The following is a 25253-nucleotide window of genomic DNA, read 5'->3' on the forward strand; positions in this document are numbered from 1 at the left end:
CGCAAGCCCCAGTGAGCTTCCTGCTCTAATAGAGCAGGAAGCTCAACTACTGACATTACTAGTGATGTCAGTGGGGCCGCCCTCAAACGGCAGGCGTTCCTTCGGGAACGCCTCCGTTTGGCCAGCCACCCCCCCTCCCCGCCTACAAAACGAGGCAAGCTGTCGATCGACATCAACAGCCGCCCCGTTTGTAGCGAGCCCTGGAGCGAGTGAATTTCTCACTCGCTCCGGGGCATGCGCAATGCCCCAACATCGACCCGCTTGCGAACGCATAGCGCTTGCGAGCGGGTCTGAATCAGGCCCTCTGTCCATTGATCGTTGTTGAAGAGTATAAAATAGATTTTTCAATAATAATGGATTATAGTGTTTCTGGAGTAACACCAAATAGCAACTGCTTTATATTATAGTAAGTATTCTTGCAGTCATTCAGTCATTACTGAATATACAGTGACTATAGACAATGGCTGTTACTTAGGGGGTAACACAGCACAGTGCTAACAGGCAGTAAATGTAGATTTTATATTTGTTGTTGTTAGTAAGAAAAGTCATCCAGACTGTAGACTATTGTAATTATTTCCTTCTAATATAGGCCCTCATTCAGAGCCGTACGCTCTGAGCAGAGCGCACGCTCTGAATGAGGGCCGCCCTCCATAAAAATGGAGCGTCCTCCTGGACGCTCGTATAGCTGTGGGTCACCACCCACAGCCTATACGAGCGTGCAGTTTGATGGCCGCGATGGTCGTGACCATCGCGACCATCGAAACTGCGAGCCGGAGCCTGCGGTTGAGGTTTTCAACCGCAAGGCCCGGAGTGATTTTGGCTCTATCAGAGCCAAAATCACTCCCACTGACATCACTAGTGATGTCAGTGGGTCGGCTTCTGACGGTAGGCGTTCCCTTAGGAACGCCCCCGTCAGGGAGGCACGCCCCCGGCACGCCCACCAAAGGGGGTGTGCTGTCAATCAACATCGACAGCACGCCCCCTTTGATCAGACACAACGAGCGAAGGACTTTCCTTCGCTCGTCGCGTCTGGCGCATGCGCACGACGGAGCTCCCTCCGTCGTGCGCATGCTCAGTGCAGAACATCGACCCACTTGCGAGCAGACAGCCGCTTGCGAGTGGGTCTGAATCAGGCCCATAGTTTGTTCCCTGTTCAGATTCGACTTTCAGAAAAACTAAATGTAAGCTGCATATATATATATATATAATATATATATATATATATATATACTACACTACCACACCTACTGCAGAGCATTACAGTGACCGCCATACTATACAGAGAATGTTACAGTCATCGCAATATAAAGCAGAGAGCATCAGTGACAGCTGTATACAGTAATACAGGGAGCATCAGTTACCACCATGTAGTACAGAGAGCAGCAGTGACCACCATATAATGCAGAGCATCAGTGGCCGCCATATATTACAGAGAGCATCAGTGACCACCATGTAATACAGAGAGCATCAGTGACCACCATATAATGCAGAGAGCATCAGTTACAGCCATGTAATGCAACGAATATCACAGTGACTGCCATATAATTCAAAACATCTCATAATGGCTGCCATGCTATACAGATAGCATCAGTGGCTGCCATGTAATGCAGAGAGCATCAGTGACAGGCATGTAATACAGAGAGCATTAATGACATTCATATAATGCAATTAACCCCTCCAGTCATTACCTTAATAATCGCCATTATTAATTAGCGCCACCATCATCAAATAATTCTAGTAATTTCTTTCCTCAATCTTGTTAAAGAAAAACACAATCTTATTAACCCTATTAAAACCTTAACCTCCCTTCCCCTATACCCTAACTTAATCGCTGGTAATTTCATCTTGTCATCTTGTTGCAGCCACAGGACTCAGGAAGGCTGAGTGAGGAGAAGGGGTCATCAGAAGGGAGACAGGCTGTGGTGCCTATTGCTGCAGAGCACGACCCATGGGAGGGGATGAGGATATACTGTCAACTTCTATTCCTCCTCCTCCTTGGGTTTACAGCATTTTTTTCCATCTATCCAACCCGCCTCTGAATTCCCTGCTGAAGTCCATCTCTTTGTCACCAAGGGCACATGCCCCACCTGCCTCCCCCCAGCTGTGCTCTTGAGCGCAATTGACCAATGGCCATACACATAGGAAAATAAAAGCCTCTGCCCCAATCTCGGCCAAGCACAACTGGATTTTGGCCAATATTACTGGTATTTTGGGTTCCACATGTGACTCCAAGACAAGTGGTAATGGGCAGATTGGTTGATTATTTCTCCTTGTGTGTTACCAGCTTTCCATGCAACTTGCTTTTACATCGTGTGGCTGTTTTTTGCTAATGTTTTGTATTTTAACTAGTTCATTTGTTCACATCTTCTTTGTAGTCTCATATATGTTTATTGTCACACTTGTGTTCTATTGACCAGGCTGAAGCTGACAGTATTGATGCTCTTGAGAAATACAGAGGAAAATGTGAACCTACCTTCCTCTTCTTCGCGGTGAGTCAGTCCTAGGTGGCTGCGGGAATAACCTGGTTTTTCCTTTGCATGTTTCCTGACAGTTGTTTCCCATTAGATTCCAGCACAGAAGCTACTGTAACGATAAAGGACACAGGCATACAGAGATTCGTATTGGAATTTATTTAGAATACTTAAGGGGGATGTAGTTATGTGACCGGTGGTCGCAAGGCCGCCGGTCACAATCCTGACGAGAAAATGCGGTGGGGGATGTATGATAGGCGTCAAGATACTGACGCCTATCATAATCCCGACGCCGGAATCCAGAACGACACGGGACCGAATGAGGTAAGTCCGTCCCACCCATCCTCTTAGCAGCGGGGGGGGAAGGGATAGGTTAGGGGGCTCCTGGGGGGAACTTAGGGTTAGGCACCCCCTGACCACTGGCTTCCCGACTGTGAAATCCCGGCATGGGACTAATGGTAGGCTAATGATAGTTCCCGGGATAACTTAGGGTTAGGCACCCCTGGGGGGAGTATAGGGTTAGGCAACCCCCGGGAGGGTTAGGTTTAGGGGGCGGGGAGGGGGGGGTTAGGTTTAGGCACTAACAGGAGGAAGTTAGGGTTAGGCACCCATAAGGGAGGGTTAGGATTAAGGGGGGAGAGGGGAGGGTTAGGTTTACTTACTTCCGCTATCGGGATTTACACCTGCCGGTTCGCGTTGTCGGGAATTGAACCAGCGGCTAAATAGCCACCGGCAATACAATCCCATTCCCACTTAAGGGCCTGATACAGAGGTGTACACTAAGAGCCTGATTCACCACGGAACGCACGGATGCAGTCGCATGCAATCGGCCGATGTTCGCAGGCTGCGCATGCTTCTGTATCGCAGTGCGCGAACCGTTCACTGCCTCCGCAAAAGCAAGCGCAATGAATACTCAGATCCAGGGCAAAGTATTTGACAGGAAGTGCCGTTTGTGGGTGGATACAGGGAGCGATCGGCCGAATGTAGGCGTGCCAGTGCGTTCGCACCCTGTTACAGGGGCGTGTATAAATTAGCCACAGAGAGGCAGGGTCAGGTATACCTTTAGTCTGCGTGCGGCTCCAATGTTACTCGATGTTCCTGATGTTTTCTCAGCCTTGCGCATCAATACGGACGTTAGCAGACGGTAAAGGGGGCGGCATTATGTAGTGCTGGGCATCGGCATGTTTGCGCTGTGATTGCCGTGCGTATGCATTAATTAGCATATTCTCGCAGCGGCCGGGTGCGTGCGTGTGAATCCGTGCGTTCCTTGCTGAATCAGGCCCTAAACCCGTTGCTGCTGCGATTTAGTACGCTGCAGCTGCTGTAATGTGAGACACCCGACGTACAAAGATGCATTATCAGGATCGCCCACAACATTACAAACATTTCTCAATCGCAACAGCGCCTCTGTGCATAGACGCATAGTCCATAGTTCTGCACTGATTAGAATTGTTTGCAAATGAAGAACATTGAGACATCTTCACAGGAGGGGGGGGGTGACATGAAATGCCCCTAAAGATCAGCTAATAGGACACTTTCCAAAATCACAAAGAACCTAATAGGTACATCAGGGGAACTACAGCCTCCTGTAATACAGTAAATGTACCATTTCATGACTCTGGGAGCATGGTTCTCATGGGAGGAGAGACCCCCTTCTGCCTGAAATAAAACCGGCTGCTACATTGTGCTATGGTTTTGGTTTGCACAGTTGATTCTGTTGCTTTGCCCAGGTTTAGAGATTTATATGACGGAGTTCATCTGTTTGCGCCCTGGCAGGGTGGAGAGCTGGTTGCAGTGGTGAGAGGCGCCAATGCCCCTTTACTGCAGAAAACAATCATTGACCAACTAGAGGCAGAGAAGAAGGTATTGAACCATGGCCTGGAACGCAATGTGGTAAGTGTTCATTTATGTCAATATATAAGATAAGAACCATTGTGTATGTACATATTGTATTATTTTATTGCTATATTGTCACCCTAGGCCACTGTAGAAGACATATTCTGTATTAGGGTCGGCTTTTCGGGGGTGTGACCAGTGCTGTCGAACAGAGGCGCCACCCTTTAGAGGGTGCACCCTTCCCAACCATCCCGATTTCAGCGGGACAGTCCCGTTTTTCGGGCACAGTCCCGCTGTTCCACCTGCAGGCCGAAGTGTCCCCCGGGTGGTCGGGAGGATGAGGACCCACACTGCTGCAGCTGCGCGTTGGTACCGGACTCTGAATGGATGGCACGCACATTTAGTGAAGAGAGAGGGCTGGGGGCAGCCCAACTACTGACGGAGTGCTGGGCTCGCCCCCAGTCTGACTTTAAACAAGAGGCGTGCCATACGGGCATACCCCCAAATAGTGTAATTTAGGGGGTGTTGCCTATGGTAATTAGACCACACCCCATTTTCGGTCACATGCGTGGTTAAGGGGCGCCCGCTTTCCATTACTATTGTGGTGCGTGCACAGTGCCACTCGGTCGCATGCCTAGACTAACAACGTCAGCCATCTGTGTGCGGCATCCACACTGTGGGCCTGATTCAGACCCGGACGCTATTTGCGTCCGCTCGCTGGCTAAAAGGGGCCGGCTATTTAAATCATGTGCTCGTCGCGTAAAGCCGCCCACTAAGTAATAGCGAGCGGCCGCACTATGCGCTCGCACCTGTATAAAGACGCCCCTTTGCCACTCGCAACACACGTCATCTCCGGCAGTTGTAGGATTAATCGGGAACATCGAGAGCCATCGGAGCTGCTCGCAGCGCTTGTGGTAGCCATTTCCCACCACAACATTGCGAGCAGTTCAGGCTAAAATACAACCCAGTCACGTGTGTAATGACGCTACTTTGCTAATTATGCACGCCCATTAAATGCCATTCTGATGGTGGGCACGCCTGCATTCGCACATCCACACCCCCGTTTTCAAGCACCTTCCCCTGTTACCACCCACAAACGGCACTATCTGTCACTCAAAATAGCGGCCCGACTGCGGGCTACGGGCGACCACTCTCCCATCGCAATGACTGGTTCGCGCGCGCGCATTGTGACTTATATGCATGCGCAGATTGCGAAAAATCGCTCAATGCGAGCGAGCGCAGCATAGCGTCCGGGTCTGAATCAGGCCCTGTGTCCATAACTTCATAATGAAATCGCAATGTTATGGTGTCTCTACAGATCTAACACAAGAAGTGACATTAAATAGGGATCAGCAACATGTTGCAAAGTGTACAGAATATGGCGAAAACTGTTAGCGCCCCCTGGTGTATATTGCTGTGTACTGCAATTAATAATTAGCAACAGTCAGAAAGCAGAATTCCCTTCTCATGGTGTATTCGGCTGTTGGTACTTTGTTTAAGGAAACACAGGATATTACATTTCTGAGTACTGTGATTGTAGATGTTCAATTAAACAATTAGTCAGATTGTGGCAACACATTATGAGCTACTTGAATAATATTCTGTACTTTTGATATCTGTCTTAGATAAAAGATGCGGCTCTCCTGGAGGAAGAGGAGGAGACGTCCCCTCTCCCAGCTCAGGCTAATGATGACGAATTAGGTGAGTGACTTTTACCATCACCTACTTATATTAATCTGTATAACTTGTACGTCATTATCTCATCTCATTATTTATGGATGGACACTAAAATAAATATCTTGTTGTCTGAGTTTGCGGTCTATAAATTGTAATTAATTATAACCACTTCATAAAACTGTGTTATATTGCCCAAAGGCAATCCCAAAAAACTTCCATTAAACGCTAAAATCTTAAGCAATGGTTCCTGATTTGCTACCACGGTGTTGCCGAGAAATGAGGAGAAGCAAGATATGGTGGAGTAAGACCATGGTCCAACAGCAGGAAAGAAGGGGGAAGGGGCTACTAAATCTATCTCCCTTTTACACCTTTGCAACTGAGGGGGGCAGTTAGCTGCAGGGAGGCATGATAGAAGGCATGGAAGGAGGCACGGTAGGAGGCACGGTAGGAGGCATGGTAGGAGGCAGGCCGCACTCCAGTTCCGGATTCTGCCTCTATCACATAGTATTTTTGTGTCTCCTCCCTCAGTCTGTAGTCATCGCGACCCATTCACTAAACAGACTACTGCTATGTCTGGTGTCCAGCCTGCCACTGCCGGCCAGAGACCAACACGGAGGAAGATCCTTTCCTGACAATTTCAGGAAGTAGCTACAGAGGATGACTCCACCTCTCTTAGGTGCTAATCCTGTAATGGTGCCACAAAGAGAGACCAACTTCACCCAAGTGACCAAAAAGCCTGAAGAACAAAGCAAAGCAGCAAACATGACGTATGAAGCGGCAAGACTGGTGACCTATACAAGGAACAGCAGCAGCAGATTAGAAGCAAGACCCTAGGACAGCAGCAACTGGATCTGCCCACCCCTTACCACCTTACCTCATCCAGGCACACCAGTCCATCAGAGTCAGCAGGAAGTGGGGGGCTACTACAAAGCTCAGAGCTTGACTGCTATGATTGTGGTATCCTTCCATCGCCATTGATTTACAGTTAGCATCCTCCACATCACCGACATGACATTGGCCAAAAGCGGAAAAGAAGGCAGTGACCAGATCACAAGAAGAGTCCACACATGTCAACTGCCAATAGCTCGCCCAGCACAGAGGAAAGATCGTACTGTATCCATCCCAATTCTGTGGGGCTTCAGCCATATAGTTGACTCGATATCCAGCATGGTGGGCGGTGCAACGTCAACTGACACCGCTTCCAGCATGGCCAAGTAAGAGACGTCTGTCGCACCTATAAGCGAGGAGAGGTGTAACTGCAGCAACTGAGAATGTTGAGTACAAGAAGAATAGTCATGTCAAACCTTGTATGTTTTTTTATTCGCAATGCACATGTCAATATTTGTTGTGCTAGCAATACACAAAATGCTCAGGTTTAGCTAGCTCTGTGGAGTCCAAGGGCAAATACATTTATGAGCAGCTGCGTGGGTGACAGGTGTGCCCAGTACACTTGGCTTCGGTGCATCTTGGGCAGACATTGGCTTTGTGCAACTGGGTATAGCATTAGGTTATGATTTAGGCACAGAGACGGCTTATTTGTGGATACGCAGACCAGGAGGGACACAGTGATGGATGTCCTCATAGACATGTCCACAGTAACAGAGGTCTGCTTGAAGGAAAATGAGAGGGCTAGCGAGAGAGGAGCTGCACAAGCCTAGACGCTGAAGACCACCAATGGATGGTTGAGCGGAAACAGATCCCCATCCTGCATATACTAAAAATAGCAAAATATGAGCAAAAAAGTGTGACAGCGGGACGCCTGAGCTCAGCCTATACCCCATTAACAATGAGAATTCCGGTAAGCCATCTGGCTTTCTCCATTCAGGCAGGAGGGATTCCCAACGTAAGCAGTATAGTAGGACAGGTATATTATATGGGAGCTATCATGGAGAAAACAAAGTATTGCGATACATGCATATATAAGTGTGATATATATACAAGTATATAAATGCGAAATGCGTTCAATTCTACAATGTATATTAAACCCACCCTTGTATATGGCACAGTCTGCATTATACAATGAATATATAATTTGTAAGGACAGGTAGATATAACTGTTACTGTAGTTGTCACCGTTATTTGTGCCTTCTCGGCTCTCTTTATTGGCATGCGGAGATATGAGGTAGTCACCGTTGCCCTATTACATGCCAGTGCCATTCCTCTACCTTTATTTTGTAAAGCCAAGAACAAAACAGAACAAAGAATGTGGCCTGGTTGTGCCTTTAGTCAGGAGGCCTGGCATACATATAATATAGTAAACCATAGATGCCCCGTTGGTAAAATATCATTGTATTGTCTCTTACTAATGTTATCTTTTTACTGTCCACTTATAGTTCCATCTGGAAAATCTTATACGGTAGCCATCATTAAACCTGATGTCGTCGCTCATGGGAAGGCAGATGAAATAATTATGAAGGTGAGGACTACAAATACTGTATATATATGTATTGCCGGTGATCATCTATAGCATTTTCTAGCTGTATGTTGAGTATACTCATTTGGGGAGTAGTACAGGAGTCATGAGGCTGTTGGGCTCATTTTCAGGTACAGGAGGCTGGATTTGAAATCTTGGCCAATGAAGAGAGGACAATGACCGAGTCTGAAGCCAGAGACCTGTATCAGCACAGAGCGGGAGAGGTGAGTACTCCGTAAAACAAGACACGATCAGCTCCCACCACGTCATTCTCCCAATAGATTAATGTCAATGAAATGCCAAGTATTATACGCTAAGGTCACTGGATGTTGGAAACCATCAATGATGTCCACAAATTACAAAGTGGGGAGGAGTTTTATATACCCGTTCATTGCATTTTCAAAACAGTATCTAAAGTAAGGGTGGCCATCGATCATCAATGGTTAGCAACCATCTATGGTCTAATTATGATGGTGAGGTGTTTTCACCTTCGATGAGGGGGCCACTGTCGGATAGACATCAGTGGCTGTCCCCTGATGGTGCCTGTTGACCCCCCCTGTGAGCATAGTCTAACCATTTACCTTCGATGGTCAATTGCTGATGGTGGAAAACCATCGACCATTATTGACAGACCCGTCGATGGTCATCACTAATGTAAAGGAGCAGATGTTTGCGCAGTTTAGTGACTATTTGCTACTGCGCACATGTGAAAAGTCCTGGAAACTCCTACGGCGCATGCGTACCCCTGAGCCTACACAGAGGCAACTGTTGTGTTTGGGGTTGCTTCCATTTGAGCTGGCGGCGGGCAGCCATGGGCGTTTCTGGTCGGTTACTGGAAGGTGGCCTGAACGCATACTAAAGCCGTCTCATGAGCGTGTTATGGGAGCGTCACTGGCGAGTCAGCGAGCCGCAGCCACAGAAGCCATGTTTAGAGAATGTTTGGAAGGAGACACTGCGATATACATATGGAACATCTGCATTGCGTGCGTATTTGGATCGGACCCATTGACTCCTAAGGTATATGTATATTTGTAGAGTTTAACATTTACATTTGACAGTTTAACAGGAGATTTTCCAAAGTAACACAGCTGATATCTGTTTGACCAGGAAAAGTTTGAGGAGCTGATACAGTTCATGTCCAGTGGCCCGTGCCACGTCCTAATAATCTCTAACACAGGAGAGGAGGATGTGATCCCTGCATGGCGGGAGTTCATTGGCCCAACGGATGTGGAAATTGCCAAGAAGGAAAAACCTGACAGGTGAGTGTATAGAGGCCGGTGTCTGGTAGACCTACAGCCTGACAGTTGAGTGTATAGAGGCCGGTGTCTGGTAGACCTACAGCCTGACAGGTGAGTGGATAGAGGCCGGTGTCTGGTAGACCTACAGCATGACAGGTGAGTGGATAGAAGCCGGTGTCTGGTAGACCTACAGCATGACAGGTGAGTGGATAGAGGCCGGTGTCTGGTAGACCTACAGCATGACAGGTGAGTGGATAGAGGCCGGTGTCTGGTAGACCTACAGCCTGACAGTTGAGTGTATAGAGGCCGGTGTCTGGTAGAACTACAGCCTGATAGGCGAGTGTATAGTGGCTGATGTCTGGTAGAACTACAGTCTGACAGGTGAGTGTATAGAGGTCGGTGTCTGGTAGAACTTCAGCCTGACTGGTGAGTGGATAGAGGCCGGTGTCTGGTGGACCTACAGCCTGACAGGTGAGTGGATAGAGGTCAGTGTCTGGTAGACCTACAGCCTGACAGGTGAGTGGATAGAGGCCGGTGTCTGGTAGACCTACAGCCTGACAGGTGAGTGGATAGAGGCCGGTGTCTGGTAGACCTACAGCCTGACAGGTGAGTGGATAGAGACCGATGTCTGGTAGACCTACAGCCTGACAGGTGAGTGTATAGAGGCCGTTGTCTGGTAGACCTACAGCCTGACAGGTGAGTGGATAGAGGCTGGTGTCTGGTAAACATACAGCCTGACAGGTGAGTGGATAGAGGCCGGTGTCTGGTAGACCTACAGCCTGACAGGTGAGTGGATAGAGGCCAGTGTCTGGTAGACCTACAGCCTGACAGGTGAGTGTATAGAGGCCGGTGTCTGGTAGACCTACAGCCTGACAGGTTAGTGGATAGAGGCCAGTGTCTGGTAGACCTACAGCCTGACAGGTGAGTGGATAGAGGCCGGTGTCTGGTAGACCTACAGGATGACAGGTGAGTGTATAGAGGCCAGTGTCTGGTAGACCTACAGCCTGACAGGTGAGTGTATAGAGGCCAGTGTCTGGTAGACCTACAGCCTGACAGAAAACAAGCAATGTGAATAGTTAGTTACTCAAAGGTATTAGATGAAATAAAATATTTATTATGTTGGTTTTAGAGCAAATAAAATTCAACAGTAGCCGCACAGCAATAACAGAATAGGGATTGTATAACAATTAAGACGAGTCATTTTCCCCAATATGATAAGTGCCCAAATAATGATATATGTCGCTTGCTTTAATTGCTTATTGCAGTTCAATAAAATGGACTCGATGTCCTGAAAAAGCCTTTATATATTTAAGGGCTAATTGTCAAGCAGCAGAATAGGATAATGTCTGTCAGTTACACTGCAAGTAGCTGCGAGCGACTGCGGTAATGTACTTTGCAGCATGTGCTGTGCGACTTAGAGGTCTATGGAGCTCATTCAGACCCGCTCGCTAAGATGCAAACGCTCGCTGCTGCCGATGTTATGCATTGTGTATGCATTGTGCGCATACCTTATTATTATTAGCGAAAGTTCACAATGCCTTCGCTCGCTGCACATAGACAGCCCAGCAGAGTGAGTGACAGGAGAAGCCGTTTGGTAGGTGGTAACAGGGGCTGGCCATTAAAAACGGGGGAGTGGAGGTGCAGACGCAGGCGTGCCTGAGCATCTCAACGGCGTTTTAGAGGTGTGCAAAATTATAGGACAGCATCATAGTACACGTCACCTGGCTGGTTCTTACACTGAAGTGCTTGCGGAAGGGTATGGTCAACCTCAAGCGCTGCGATAGCATCCGATGTTACCCGATGTACCGATGGTTGCATACACTTCCTGGACATGATGTGCACAAGTGGGCGTCTTAAGACAGGCTGGTGGACGTCTGCATACACTATGTGATCGCTCCCTAAGAAATACTGGGCGTGCTAACGCATTGCTGTGCGATTGTACTTCCTACGCAATTTGCATACACATCATGCGAGCGATCGCATCTAGCGAGCGGCTCTGAATCAGCACCTATTTACTAAGCCTTGGATAGAGATAAAGTACCAACCAATCAGCTCCTAAGTCTCAGGCTGTGTTTGAAACATGACTGTTAGGAGCTGATTGGTTGGTACTTTATCTCCAACCACTTTATCTCTCTCCAAGGTTTTGTACATAGACCCCTAAGATGTGTGCACATTTTGTCAATAATCACACAATGAAGTAAATATCGGCCTTGTGTCCATCTCTGAATCAGGCCTAAGGGCCTGATTCAGAGCCGCTCGTAAGTGGCCGCTCGTTCGCTCCGAGCGATGTTCGCACATCTGCGCATGCGTATGGGTTGTAATACGCATGCGCAAACTAGTCAGTGCGGTCGGAAATCGTGTGCTCGCAAAATAGAGAATGCCTGCTAATTTGAGTGACAGGATGAGGCGTTTGTGGGTGGGTAACAGGGGAAGGTGCTTGAAAACGGGGAGTGGAGATCCGAACGCAGGCGTGCCAAACGGTCAAAACGGGCGTTTTAAGGGTGTGCATAATTAACAAAGCAGCGTCATTGACCACGTCACTTGGTTGTCTTTTAGTCTGAAGTGCTCGCATGATTGCGGTAGGAAAATGCTACCACAAGAATAGCGAGCAGTTCATACGCCGTTCGATGTACTCGATTAATCTAATAAATAGCGGAGATGACGTATGATGCGAGCGGCCAGGGGGCGTTTTTTTTTTAAATAGGGAGCGCATGTTTCGTTCGCTCGTTCAGACATAGAGGCGTCAACAGACCGCAAAGAGCGAGCGCTTAATTTAAATATACGGCCCTAATATACGGCAAATAGCGTCCGGCTCTGAATTAGGCCCTAAGGTGTAATACTGGCAGCAGCAAGGAAATGTAGGTGGGATGGGATAGGGAAAAAGGGGGAGGGGGATAGAGGCTGAGACCAGGATCCCTGCAGTCTTACTTAGAGAAAGAGAAGAAAGCACTCAAGTGTGGCTGACAGGATAGCACCTACTAATGTGTCTATAGTATAAGGTCTGACAAGCCCAGGAAGGGATGAACTATTATAAGTTAACCAGTCGCCACCTCATCTGGGCATAATTTTTAAAATTTGTTATTCAAATACGCCGAGATTTTCTCCATCGTTACTAAGCAACAAATATTACTAAGATTCTATTGTCGGGAGGGGGCTCCAGGGGCTTCCAGTGTCCGGTAACCAAGCATCTGGCAGCGTTGGGAATATGTATGGAAAGTTTATCAGGATGCTTACCTAGACCCTCCAATGTGCCAGTTCGATAATGTGAAAGACTCCTCCCATGTTCCAGGGTAGAGACTGGCAGGGAGAGTTGTTCTCGCACCCGTTGTCCCTTCTGTATCTCAGTTGCACATAACTGGGGGGGAAAAAAAAGTAGAAGATGTGATAATATGGAATTGAAAAAAATCTTGACATTTGACACAAGTGTGGTGCAGGTTACGGAGCATAGATCAGACCTAGGGGAGTATCAGGCTCAGAGGGGGAGATGTATTATCCGGCGACTAACGGACGTTATTTGTGTGGGCCCGTTTCACCTCTGGATTATGGTGAAGCCGGTCCTGATAACAGCAGCAGGTATTAATAACCAGGGACTGTGCTATGTTTGCAGCAACGAAAACTGCAGCTGTTGAAAGCGATAGCTGCAGCCCCTTTAAAACATTGGGCAGACTCGACGGGAACACGCTAATGCCTGCATCACGCAGGCTATTACATTTAACCAATCAGCTTAGAGATATAAACTTAATTAACCTAGACCACGGGTTCTCAAACTCGGTCCTCAGGACCCCAAACAGTGCATGTTTTGCAGGTCTCCTCACATAAGTACTAGTGAAACTGATAGCTGCACCTGTGGATCTTTTAAAACGTGTCAGTGACTAATGAATACACCTGCAAAAAGTGAACTGTGTGGGGTCCTGAGGACGAGTTTAAGAACCACTGACCTAGACTGATGTTTTAGGATTTATGTAACATGCGCTGATCATCTCTGGAATCATTTGATATTTCCGGTATAACATGGATTAAGAGGCATCAGTATGATGTTTAATTATTATTCTACAGCACTTCCCTTTATACCATGACCATTTATAACGCCACTTTCATATATTACTACATCTGTTCTTTCCTGAGAGATGCAATAAGATATAGGGCCAAATGTAATAGGGTGAGAGTTTAGAAAAGTGAGAGTTTCTGACACTTTTTAAACTTTGCCAATGTAATAGTGTCCAAAAACAAAGTAACAGAGCAAACTTGCATGTTTTTTTAGACTTAAAAAACTCTCACGATTTAAAATCTCATTCAGATGTTTTCCCATTTTGAAGATAAAACTCAACCAATGTGAGAGATTACTGCTAAACTCTCACATTTTCTAAACTCTCACCCTATTACATTTGGCCCTAAGTCTAGTTATTTTTTGTATGACACATTGCCCTATTTACCTCCAGCCTCATTATAACACCAGTTGTGGCATTATAAGAGGAAGAATTGTATATTTCTTTAGCATAATTGTGTTTTACTTTATTCTTTAAATCTTGTTTCCTCCTAACAATGTTAGTTGGGTATATTGGGTAACTCTGTAACATTACATGATTATATGTTATAAATGCTTCTGTCAGTTATTTACTTTATTTTCAATATGACTTGTGAACTTGTACTACTGTACCTTGTACTTTATACTAAAAATGGTATATAAAACAAACACCTTGTATCTGACAGCTTGCGAGCTCAGTATGGCACGGAGGTCCTGTATAATGCAGTACATGGAAGCAGTGACCGGGAACAAGCGAGCAGGGAGCTGGCCTTCTTCTTCCCCAACTATAAGCTTCAGCAACAGCTCACAGAGGAAACCACCTCCGGCACCCCAGAACGGACCTTAGCATTGATCAGACCGGAGGTCCTGAAGGATAGGAAAGGTACGGAGGCTGTACAGTTCTATACCATGCATTCAAATATAAAGAGGCCGGTGCAGAGATGAATGCAAAGTGTCCATGCTTGCTCCTGTATTACCGCATGATGAAAGATGTGGTTGTTCGAGATGTATCTGTCTATAAGACCGCATCGCCACTATCCATACACTTGGTTTCATTCCCGTCATTATCACAGGCCCATAGGGAGGGGTGTGCGAGCAGTGCCACTACACAAGGTGCAGGACCCTGAGGACATCACTGTCGCTGCCCCATGGCATCAGCACCTGGCTAGCAGGGTGCATTGAATGCAGTGGTGCTGCAGAGTGTAGAGCCTTCTGGAGCATCAGAGCAGCTCTTCACTTTCTCCTGCCGGCACAGGATGGCAGTGAGCCCTGCTCCAGCTCTGCATCATTATCAGGGATTATCAGACCTAGACCTTCCGGAAAAGATTAATCTGAAAACACTGAACTCCAGATATATGACCAAATACCGAGATGCGTACGTCAGTGTGACCGCAATGCTCCTCTCTCCGTACGCTTGGTTTCATAGCCGCCATCATTGTCAGTGCACACTTGGACCAGCCTGAATACAGGCATGTCTTCACAGCCGCCCGAGTCTGCGCAGTTGCAACGACGCGCCCCTGGCTAGCCTGCGACTGAGTTGCATACAACTCCTAGATACCTGCGCTCTGCTTCGGAGCCTGCGCGGTGCAAAAACACGCAGGATCCGTCAGCAAAACCGACTTGCGTTCAATTCTGCTTCCACCTTATGTGCTTAATGGCCCCAAGAATGCTTGAAAGCCAATATGTAATAGTCAACTGTAGGACAAACTGTTGCAGCTCTAACAAATGGTATCTAAAATATGCTGCCATAACGGATGGCGATGTGTTAGTAGAGCGCTGGCGTCAGGACTGAGTGGTACAAAGAGTTTGTGAATCCTTCTTGGTATCAGGTGCGTGGAACATTCGTCCGTCATTACTGTGTTCCAGATGAGGTCCTACAAAGTATCCGAGAAGCTGGTTTCTCTATAGCAATGCAGAAGGAGATCATGCTGACTCCGCATCAGGTTCGGGAGCTCTACAAGGAGCATGTAGATGAAGACTATTACCCAGCCCTGGAGCAGCAAATGACCAGGTGAGAGGCTCTTTTACTCCCTGGAATAAACACCAACCTATTCTTGTCCTACTCCAGATGCTTGGTGCAAGGAATATAATGATCATAGCGTGTGGTGCATTGTCATTCTTTCATTGTTTCTATCAGTGGCCCCGTTCTGGCCCTGGCACTGGTGAAGGAAAATGCAGTGAGGCACTGGAGGGACCTGCTAGGACCTGCTAATGTTTCCAAGGCACTGACTGAGAAACCAGACAGGTCTGTAGAACATTCGGATGACGCTAACGGCAGCTTTCAGCATCTTGTCCTTGTTTATGGGCCTGATTCAGCAAGGATCGCAGTTCTGCTAATACGCATGCTACGGTAATATCATCGGTGATATGTATATGTCTGCAGTCGCATTGAGGTCCACAGCCTAACATAAGGACGCCTACTTTCCCTTATTCACATTCGTATACTTGGGCAACATAGCAAAATAATCAGTAACATCGAGTATTATCGGACCCATACGCACAGATAAGGCAGGTCAGACCTCACTCAGGAATTGCTAACTTCAGCGCACGCTATGAGGCCCCAGGCTGCGTAATTTATGCTGCAACGCACTGGCACACGTCTGCGTTTGCCAGACCACCCCCCCCCGTCACCACCCACAAACGGCACTTCCTGTCAATCACTCTGCGATGGGTCTGCGTAGCCTCTGCCATCGCAGTTTGGATCGCTATGGCTATTTCACACACGCGCGCTGCAATGCATATGCATGCCCAGTACGCAACAATCGACTGATTGCGTGCAAATTAGCAACTGCGTTCCTTGGTGAATCAGGCCCTATATTTGTATAGCTGCTCATTTTATTAATACAGGGAATGTAAATTATTTGAGTAACATTACTAGATTGTGATATTTCAGGTTTTTTTTATAACATTAGAAATATCACAATAAAATATAATATAAATAATATAAAAATAATAAATAAAAAAACATAAAAAAAATAAATAAATAATAATTAAAAAAATAAATATATAATTAATTTTTTTAGATGTTTACACCATAATACGCTGTATTTCTAACTTTTTCACCTATCAAAATAATAAGTTTCGCTCCTAAGTAAGGACATCAGCATTTGTTTGTCCAGGAAGTGATGTTACATGTCTATTGGTCCCAACACTCCCGCATCCACAATGTGACACATTTTATTGAGGGCAGGAAATAACCTGTCTATTAACGGTAACATCTAGGGACAGATTCAATTAAGAGCAGGTGCCAACGGATCGGCTTCCGGGCGTCTTGCGCTTTACCGCCCACTACCTGATTTTGGTTTCAGCCTGTGGAGGTGTAAACAGAGGGTCTGATTCATAAATGGTCGCTAATGCCGCCGTAGCTAAAAAAAATTGTACGCAGCAGCTGTGCAAAAATATGCAAATATCCCAGCCGCCCGGATTTGTTCCGAGAAGCCCACCGGAGGCTTCACAAATCCAAGTGGCTGCGTACAAAGATGGCGATCAGTCGATTATCGGACTTCTGAGTAACTGTATGGTCGTGCAAAATGGGCGTAAGAACTGAGACACTGGAGCCATTTTAACTGCGTACGGGATTGCGGTTGCATGCTAAGATGCTCCGAAAACGGTCCCAACGTTTTTTGTCGCGTCTTCCCCCTCCCCTTTGTCGGCCACAAACAGTCCCTGCCTGTCAATCACTTTGTGAATAAAGTCAAGAACCAGCTGACTATAGCTGACCAATATAGTTATAGTTGCATCTGTCCCATAATGTTATACACTGTCGGTGGCTACCTACAGAGACGCTCAACCACTCACATAGGAGTTCGAACTCGGGTGGAAAAACTTCACCTGCAGGTGAGCAGGTGCAAGTTTCGATGGTGCCTCTAAACACGCATCAATCAGTATTACAGCATCCACGGACACTGACAGTGGCCGTCTCAGTCCTTGCACATTCTAATGTACACTAGGGAAGGACCTTGTAGCGGAAAAGTCGCAGGCGGCAGATCACCAATAGATGCAGCCGCTTCTGCACCCACCTCTGAATCCGGCCCATTGTATACTAACACTCAAATTTGTCATGCAGTTATGGCAGACAAACATTACATATATCCTGCCTTGGGACAGCCAACAAATCACATTGCCCTGCAAGCGAGAACCAGTGGGGGACTTCTGTACTGACTTTTAGTGAAACTGTGTAGATAATTCTTCAGCTAATTCCATCTTCATGTTCTTGGTGTGCCTCCATCTTCTTGTCATGTTTCTAGTTTGCCTACATCTTCTTGTCATGTTTCTGGTATGCCGTCATCTTCTTGTCATGTTTCTGGTTTGCCTCCATCTTCTTGCTTGTTTCTGGTTTGCCTCAGGACTAATTTATCACATTTATGTGTCTGATCTTAGCCTGCGAGCTCAGTTTACTCCCCAGGAAAGTGCAATTAACCAACTCCATGGAAGTTCAACCTCAGATGAGGCAGAAAAGGAAATCAGTTTTTTCTTCCCAGTGGAGCACACCCTAGCAGCTATTAAACCTGACGCGTTGGAAGAACACAAAGGTGAGAAGGGCTGAGGACTATACAGAAGTGTGTAAAGATGATTCTGCCAGGGACAGCTTATCTATAAAGTACCATGATGTATAGTAGGCAAGGATTTGCTGGACAAGATGGCAGTGTCTACGGTGGGGCTAAATGTAACATATTTTGATATGAGGAGTTGTTTGAATTATGGCTATTCCGTGCTGTACATACTGTGACAAAAGCACTGGGTAAGTTATCAAGGGAGATACATATATGCCCCAGGTTCATAGCTTCTGTCTGGTAGACAGAAGCTAATTAGCAATCTTGATTGATTCCACCTGTTATGATGAAAACATTCAAATACACTAAAGTGCCACGTGCAATATAACAAACTTCTTTGTCCCCTGAATTGGTTACGTTAACACATAATTGAGGCTGCACCATTTGAGGCTATTCAGATTGCCCCTCGAAGCTCCATTGATGAGGCCAGGAAGTCTGTGTTGGAAGCTGAAGAACCTGGCCTCAGCACTCCCTGAAGAAAAGGGTGACACGCCACAGTTTTCTGGAACGTAGGCCAGCCCCACCCACTCCCCGTACCCAAATGGCCGCAGCCTGTTCATCAGGCTGCAGGTTGGGGAAACTGTGAGCAGTCTAGCACAGGGAGACCTGCACATGCACTTTGGGTTTGCGTACTACTCTGAATCAGGCCCTAGGGGCACCGTCTGGGGCTTAGCATGTGGAGATGTGCACTTAATTGAACAGTTCCAGGGTGACAATTAATTAATTGAATCGGACCCATAAACTGATAGATTGTAGAAGTGCACAACCATTTTCGTTCTAAGGGCCACATTGGGCGATTGTCCTAATTTGTTTACAAGTCTTGTCTACACCTCTTTGCAGTTATACCATACCTCTCAGGGTAGTGAGAGTCCACTCATTGTCTTTGAGTTCTGAGCACACCTAGAGGGGATGTGGTCATGTCACATAGGGAGGGGGGCTTGCAGAGCTCTTCCCTTGTAACACTTTTGCCCCCCCTCACCTCTAACATTATTATCTTACGTACCCGCCTTGTAGTGAGGACAAGGTAAATCCAAAGCAGCAGTTTAGGTATTGGTCCTTTTGTGGGGACAAGGTTGCTACCAGATAGTAGTTACATATTCGTCCTGTGGTGGGGACAAAGTGGCTCCCAGGTAGTAGTACCCATTTTGTGGTGGCGACAAGGTGACTCCCAGGCAGCGGCTATGTACTCGTTCTGTGGTGGGGATGCAGTGACTCCCAGGCAATGGTTACATACCCGTTCTGTGGTGGGAAAAAGGTGTCTCCCAGGCAGCGTTTATGTACTCGTTCTGTGGAGGTGATGTAGTGACTCCCAGGCAATGGTTACTTACCTGTTCTGTGGTGGGAAAAAGGTGGCTCCTGGGCAGCGGTTATGTACTTGTTCTGTGGTGGTGATGTAGTGACTCCCAGGCAATGGTTACATATCCGTTCTGTGGTGGGAAAAAGGTGGCTCTTGGGCAGCGGTGGAAAAACTTATATTATCAAGATGAGACATTGATCATGTCTCAATCTTTTTTCTGCTCTCTCAGAATCCACCTCTTCCCTGTAGCCTATCCTGCAATCACGTGATTCTACTCCATCAGCATGTTCTACCAGCTACAATCCGAATCTCAGTAGCTCCTACTGACTTAGCATTGCCCGCTAATCTGTAAGCTCTCCTGATCAGCGCTTCCTCTACCCTCTGTCTCACATCTGCACCAGTGAGATTTCTCATTCTGACTGTCCGCTGCTTTACATACAATAACTCCCCTTGTACTGAGGTAGCTCATGTTGTTCCCCATGTTTTTTTTTATTATACTGGAATGTCCTCACAAATTCCTGTTATCCAAGATAAAAAGTTACAGAGGAATTAAACACCTCTTAGTGAAAGAATTTTGTGTATACTGACAAAATGTGCTCGTGCTTAAATAAACTTATATTTACAGAGGAAATCATGGGAAGGATTCAAGCTTCTGGATTTAACATCTCTCAAATAAAGGAGACCAGCCTGAGCAAAGAAATGGCTGAGGAGTTTTACAGAGAACACAAGGGCAAGCCATTTTATGACCAACTTGTCGACTATATGTGCAGGTAGGTTAGTCTGACAAGTGAGATTTCGTTTGGTGCCATCACATTTAGACACTAATATTTTTAGTTAGTAATTAGTTAACTTTTATGTGCTTTTATTCAGCTTGTGTTTCCTTTTTATGGTATGGTTAAAAAAATCACAAAATTACATATTTTGATATTATATTCTACTAGATATTATCCCCGACACTGCCTGGCTTTTTTTCCTCCTGTCTCTCTTAAGCGCCCCCCTCCCACTTTTTCTTTTTTCTCTTCCCCGCTTACACTATCTCTAACCTCCACCTCCCTCTCTCCCTCATCTGTTTATTTCTCTTATCAGTACTTCATTTTTACTATTGTACATTTTGGGATTAGCCTCATCTTTTCTCCTCTACAGAGTTTTTTTCTTTCCGTACATGGCCTGTGCATCGCTGTGTGCCGTTTACCTTTCTTCTATGCTGTTATACATTTGTTGTTGTTGGATGATTATCAGGAGTGACTGTATTTTCATCATGAGGCGGTATGTGATGAGTAAGTTTGGGAAATAACAGAAGTGTTTGGAGGCTGGAGATGTGAGTTATGCTGGAACTCTCTGAAAGTGACATCACTGACACTGGTGGGAGAAGTCAGAGTTCAGACCAACTGTCTTTACATGCCTTGATTACATCATTTTAATTACTACTTGGCTTTTTATATAGAGAGAGAGAGGGCAAAATTTACTAAGCGGCTGGTTCTAAACCCCGGCGGTTTGGTGGCGGTTTGACAGCGGGTTCTATTCTGTTCTAAACCCCGGGGGTTTGGTGGAAGTTTTACAGCGGTTTCTAAATGACAGCCCTGTTCTATTCTATTCTAAAATGTGTTTTGACTGCGGTTTGGCGGCGGTTTTGCTATCTGCAGATTTACTAAGGCCAAAACCGCTGCAAAACTGCCATCAAAACACATTTTAGAATAGAATAGAACAAGGCTGTCATTTAGAAACCGCTGCAAAACCGCCACCAAACCCCCAGGGTTTAGAACAGAATAGAACCCGCCGTCAGACCGCCACCAAACCGGGGTTTAGAACCAGCCGCTTAGTAAATTTTGCCCAGAGTGAGAGAATATGCCACCACTGAAGGGTTTCTCTGTTTCATTTGCTTCCAGGGGTCCTTGTTTAATGATGATCCTTAGTAAAGAAAACGCAGTGCAGGAGTGGAGATCACTAATGGGGCCCACAGACCCCACCGAGGCTCAGAAAAGTTCTCCCAATTCTCTGAGGAGCTTGTTCGCGAAGACTGTACTGGAGAACGCCGTCCACGGCTCCTCTAACGCAGACCACGCTGCCGAAAAGATCAAGTTCCTATTTGGTGACATTGACCTGGACAGAGCAATGAACGGTAAAGTCACTGGACCAAGCTCTGATAATTATTAAACAATGCAAACACAAAGTACGTCGATAAAACAAAAGAATAATGACTGCTCAGGCTGGTTATGTTGTGCATCGTAGGGAATTGATCGCAGAGAAATGACGCAGCGTTCATGGGCCTGTTTTAGACACGATGTTGATGTCGCACTGCGACATGTGTCATAGTTTCGATTGAGACGCACGGTCTCAGAATTGTCTTGACAATGTGCTGGGAGGTGGCTAATCAGACGCACGGAGATGGTCCATTTTATGGGAGTGTCGCTGATTGTGGTTGCAAACTCAGACGCAGAACCGCTCACATTGGACCCCATACTCTAACTGGGAGGCTATACCTAGCATGGGGCTGGCACTAGTTTCAATTGCGCAAGTGACGGTTACGTCTAAAGACGCAGCAAGCGGTATTTGAGCATCTAAAGACGCTCAAAGTGGGCGTCTCAGTCCCTGCACACGCAGACACACGGCTGTACACCGGGGAAGGTCTTTGTAGCCGCATTAGCATAAAGTCTCGGAAGTAATACCGGTAAAAGACGCACACACTGACGGTGCAGGATCCAGGTGTCATAGCGTTATATACCCACACACATGGTGAAAATCCCCAGGGATGGTACCTAGCTAGAACGAAGACCTCTGCCATTGTCAACTACATTAAACTTACATCATCATAGTTTTGAATACGTCAGAAAAGATACAGGCAACACAGAAATGTTATCTTAACTATTGCACTGTATATATAAAATCTGTTCTAGAAGGGTATCTAATAAATATTAGAGGGAATAATACAGGGCTGGATTCATAGGCAAACACAGGGGGGGGGGGGGTTCCATCTGCCTGGAAACCCCCCTCCCCAGCACACACCATGACCACAATAGAAATAGTAATATAATAGAATGTTACTAGTGCTGCATGTTCTTCTCAGTATCACAAATGAAATGATTAGCACCACCTATGGATCTTTTAAAATAAATAAATACACCTGTGCGCCAACTTGAAGATGTGGAAAACATGCACTGTTAGGGGTGCACTGCTATAGACCATCAATAGGGTTAATTATTAATATTGTATAATAATACACTATCCAGTACATAAGGAGACTGATATGTACATATATGTCAAGGGCAGTGCTAGGTTCTTCTGCTGCTCTCTCAGACTCCTGGATTTGTTCCAATGCTCAGGAATGGTGCCCACATCTGAAAAAAAACATTCTGCTCAGACAGGATGGACCTACTGCCGCATCTAATGGCTCACTATGATCACTGGTCCTGTATATGCTTGCATTATGCAACACAATATACTTTGTATGTAACATATTAAAGCTGGATAAGTGCTAATTATGCCTTCTTCGTGGACAGGCCACACTCACTCTAAAATTAAGCATTTGGAAACCCCCCTCTAGAAATCCTGCATTTGCCACTGGCTGGATTCAGTGTCAGACAGGGACATGAAGGCCCACCGGGGGAATACAGTGGGAGGGGCCCATGCTTAAGGGGTGTGGTCATCCACCAGAAGGGGTGTGGCCAGCCACCACTGGCACTTGGCTAACTATTAGGCAAATCTCGTGTAGTTTCTATAGAAGCGAACCAAGCCCCCATGCTGATCAGTGGTCCTGCTCCACCAGGTAACTGACTGTCTAATAGAGTAACAATCTATAATTTGAGGTCTGGAACCTGACACCTAGAGGAGGGGCATAGGCCTACAGGCAGTGGGGCCTGCTGGGGATTTCCCCTGTGCCCTGTGGGCCAGTCCAACCCCAATTGGATTTATAGATATGGTGCAAACATAGAATAATGAACATTAATGAGAGTGTATGACTTCCGTAGATTCCTTACACATTCACCCATGTTTAATTATCACAAATTATTTACTCATCCATCTTGGATTTGGTAGCTGTAAGATTATGATTTCCTATACTGGCAGTGTATTACAGTGGGGTTAGTGGCCGGGAATCTGCAGTAACAGGTATGGAAAGCAATCTGTAATAGAGAGGTGATGTTAGGTTATATAGGGGTGATAGTGGTTGTTTAGGATGGGGGAACCTTGCAGAGCTGGCCCTTCTACACCAACCATTCAGTTTGAGTGGAATTGTTTTTGCAGGACACTCCTAGCCATTACCTCAGTCCATGTTACCAAAGTGAACCAAACACAATGGTTCTCACCTCGTGCTCACTCAGTGACCAGAACCGCACCGCCAACCAATCATCCATCAGTATACATACTGGCAGCAGAATGAGCAGTTCCAAGTGTCAGTCACCACAGAGCCATGTCTACGTATAAACAAAGGCTTAGAATGAGGAAGGTAGACAATGAGGGAAAGAGAGAGCAGGGGGAATGAGGAGACGAGGGGGAAATTAAGAGAGGGGGGATGAGGCAGAGAGATGATGAGGGAAGAATTAAGAGCGAGAGGGGAAGGAATGAGAGGTGAAGAGAGGGAGTAAGACAGAGAGATATGAGGGGGGAATGTAGAGAGAGATTAGGGGGGAATGTAGAGAGAGATGAGAGGGGGAATGTAGAGAGAGATGAGGGGGAATGTAGAGAGAGATGAGGGGGGAATGTAGAGAGAGATAAAGGGGAGAAATGAAGAGAGAGGGGAAGGAATGAGAGGTGAAGAGAGGTGGTAAGACGGAGAGAGATGAGGGGGGAATGTAGAGAGAGATGAGGGGGGAATGTAGAGAGAGATGAGGGGGAAATATAGAGAGAGATGAGGGGGGAATGTAGAGAGATGAGGGGGGAATGTAGAGAGAGATAGGGGGGAATGTAGAGAGAGATGAGGGGGGAATGTAGAGAGAGATGAAGGGGAGAAATGAAGAGAGAGAGGGGAAGGAATGAGAGATGAAGAGAGGGGGTAAGACAGAGAGAGGTGAGGGGGGAATGTAGAGAGAGATGAGGGGGGGAATGTAGAGAGAGATAGGGGGGAATGTAGAGAGAGATGAAGGGGAGAAATGAAGAGAGAGGGGAAGGAATGAGAGTTGAAGAGAGGGGGTAAGACAGAGAGGTGAGGGAGGAATGTAGAGAGAGATTAGGGGGTAATGTAGAGGGAGATAGGGGGGAATGTAGAGAAAGATGACGGAGGAATGTAGAGAGAGGTGAGGGGGGAATGTAGAGAGAGATAGGGGGGAATGTAGAGAGAGATGAGGGGGGAATGTAGAGAGAGATTAGGGGGTAATGTAGAGGGAGATAGGGGGAATGTAGAGAGAGATGAGGGAGGAATGTAGAGAGAGGTGAGGGGGGAATGTAGAGAGAGATAGGGGGGAATGTAGAGAGAGATGAGGGAGGAATGTAGAGAGAGGTGAGGGGGGAATGTAGAGAGAGATGAGGGGGGAATGTAGAGAGATGAGGGGGTAATGTAGAGAGAGATAGGGGGGAATATAGAGAGAGATGAAGGGGAGAAATGAAGAGAGAGGGGAAGGAATGAGAGATGAAGAGAGGGGGTAAGACAGAGAGAGGTGAGGGAGGAATGTAGAGAGAGGTGAGGGGGAAATGTAGAGAGAGATAGGGGGGAATGTAGAGAGAGATAGGGGGAATGTAGAGAGAGATGAGGGGGGAATGTAGAGAGAGGTAAGGGGGAATGTAGAGAGAGATGAGGGGGGAATGTAGAGAGA

At 46.6% G+C, this 25253-nt stretch overlaps 1 protein-coding gene across 1 annotated transcript in view; it reads left to right on the forward strand.

Annotated features, from left to right (window-relative positions):
* Positions 1–21673, forward strand: part of NME9 (NME/NM23 family member 9) — a 28820-nt gene extending 7147 nt beyond the window's left edge. The window contains exons 4-15 of the mRNA XM_088475561.1: positions 2418–2489; positions 4248–4364; positions 5933–6008; positions 8318–8400; positions 8529–8621; positions 9505–9656; positions 14346–14542; positions 15526–15670; positions 15797–15904; positions 18040–18191; positions 20135–20279; positions 21396–21673. Coding sequence (XP_088331687.1) covers positions 2418–2489; positions 4248–4364; positions 5933–6008; positions 8318–8400; positions 8529–8621; positions 9505–9656; positions 14346–14542; positions 15526–15670; positions 15797–15904; positions 18040–18191; positions 20135–20279; positions 21396–21663 — 1608 coding nt within the window. The 3' untranslated portion in view covers positions 21664–21673. The remainder of the gene's footprint in view (positions 1–2417; positions 2490–4247; positions 4365–5932; positions 6009–8317; positions 8401–8528; positions 8622–9504; positions 9657–14345; positions 14543–15525; positions 15671–15796; positions 15905–18039; positions 18192–20134; positions 20280–21395) is intronic.
* The last annotated feature ends 3580 nt before the right edge of the window (positions 21674–25253 follow it).

The sequence above is a fragment of the Taudactylus pleione genome, unplaced genomic scaffold (genome assembly GCF_031769625.1).
Source record: "Taudactylus pleione unplaced genomic scaffold, aTauple2 ptg000173l, whole genome shotgun sequence".
Lineage (NCBI taxonomy): Eukaryota > Metazoa > Chordata > Amphibia > Anura > Myobatrachidae > Taudactylus > Taudactylus pleione.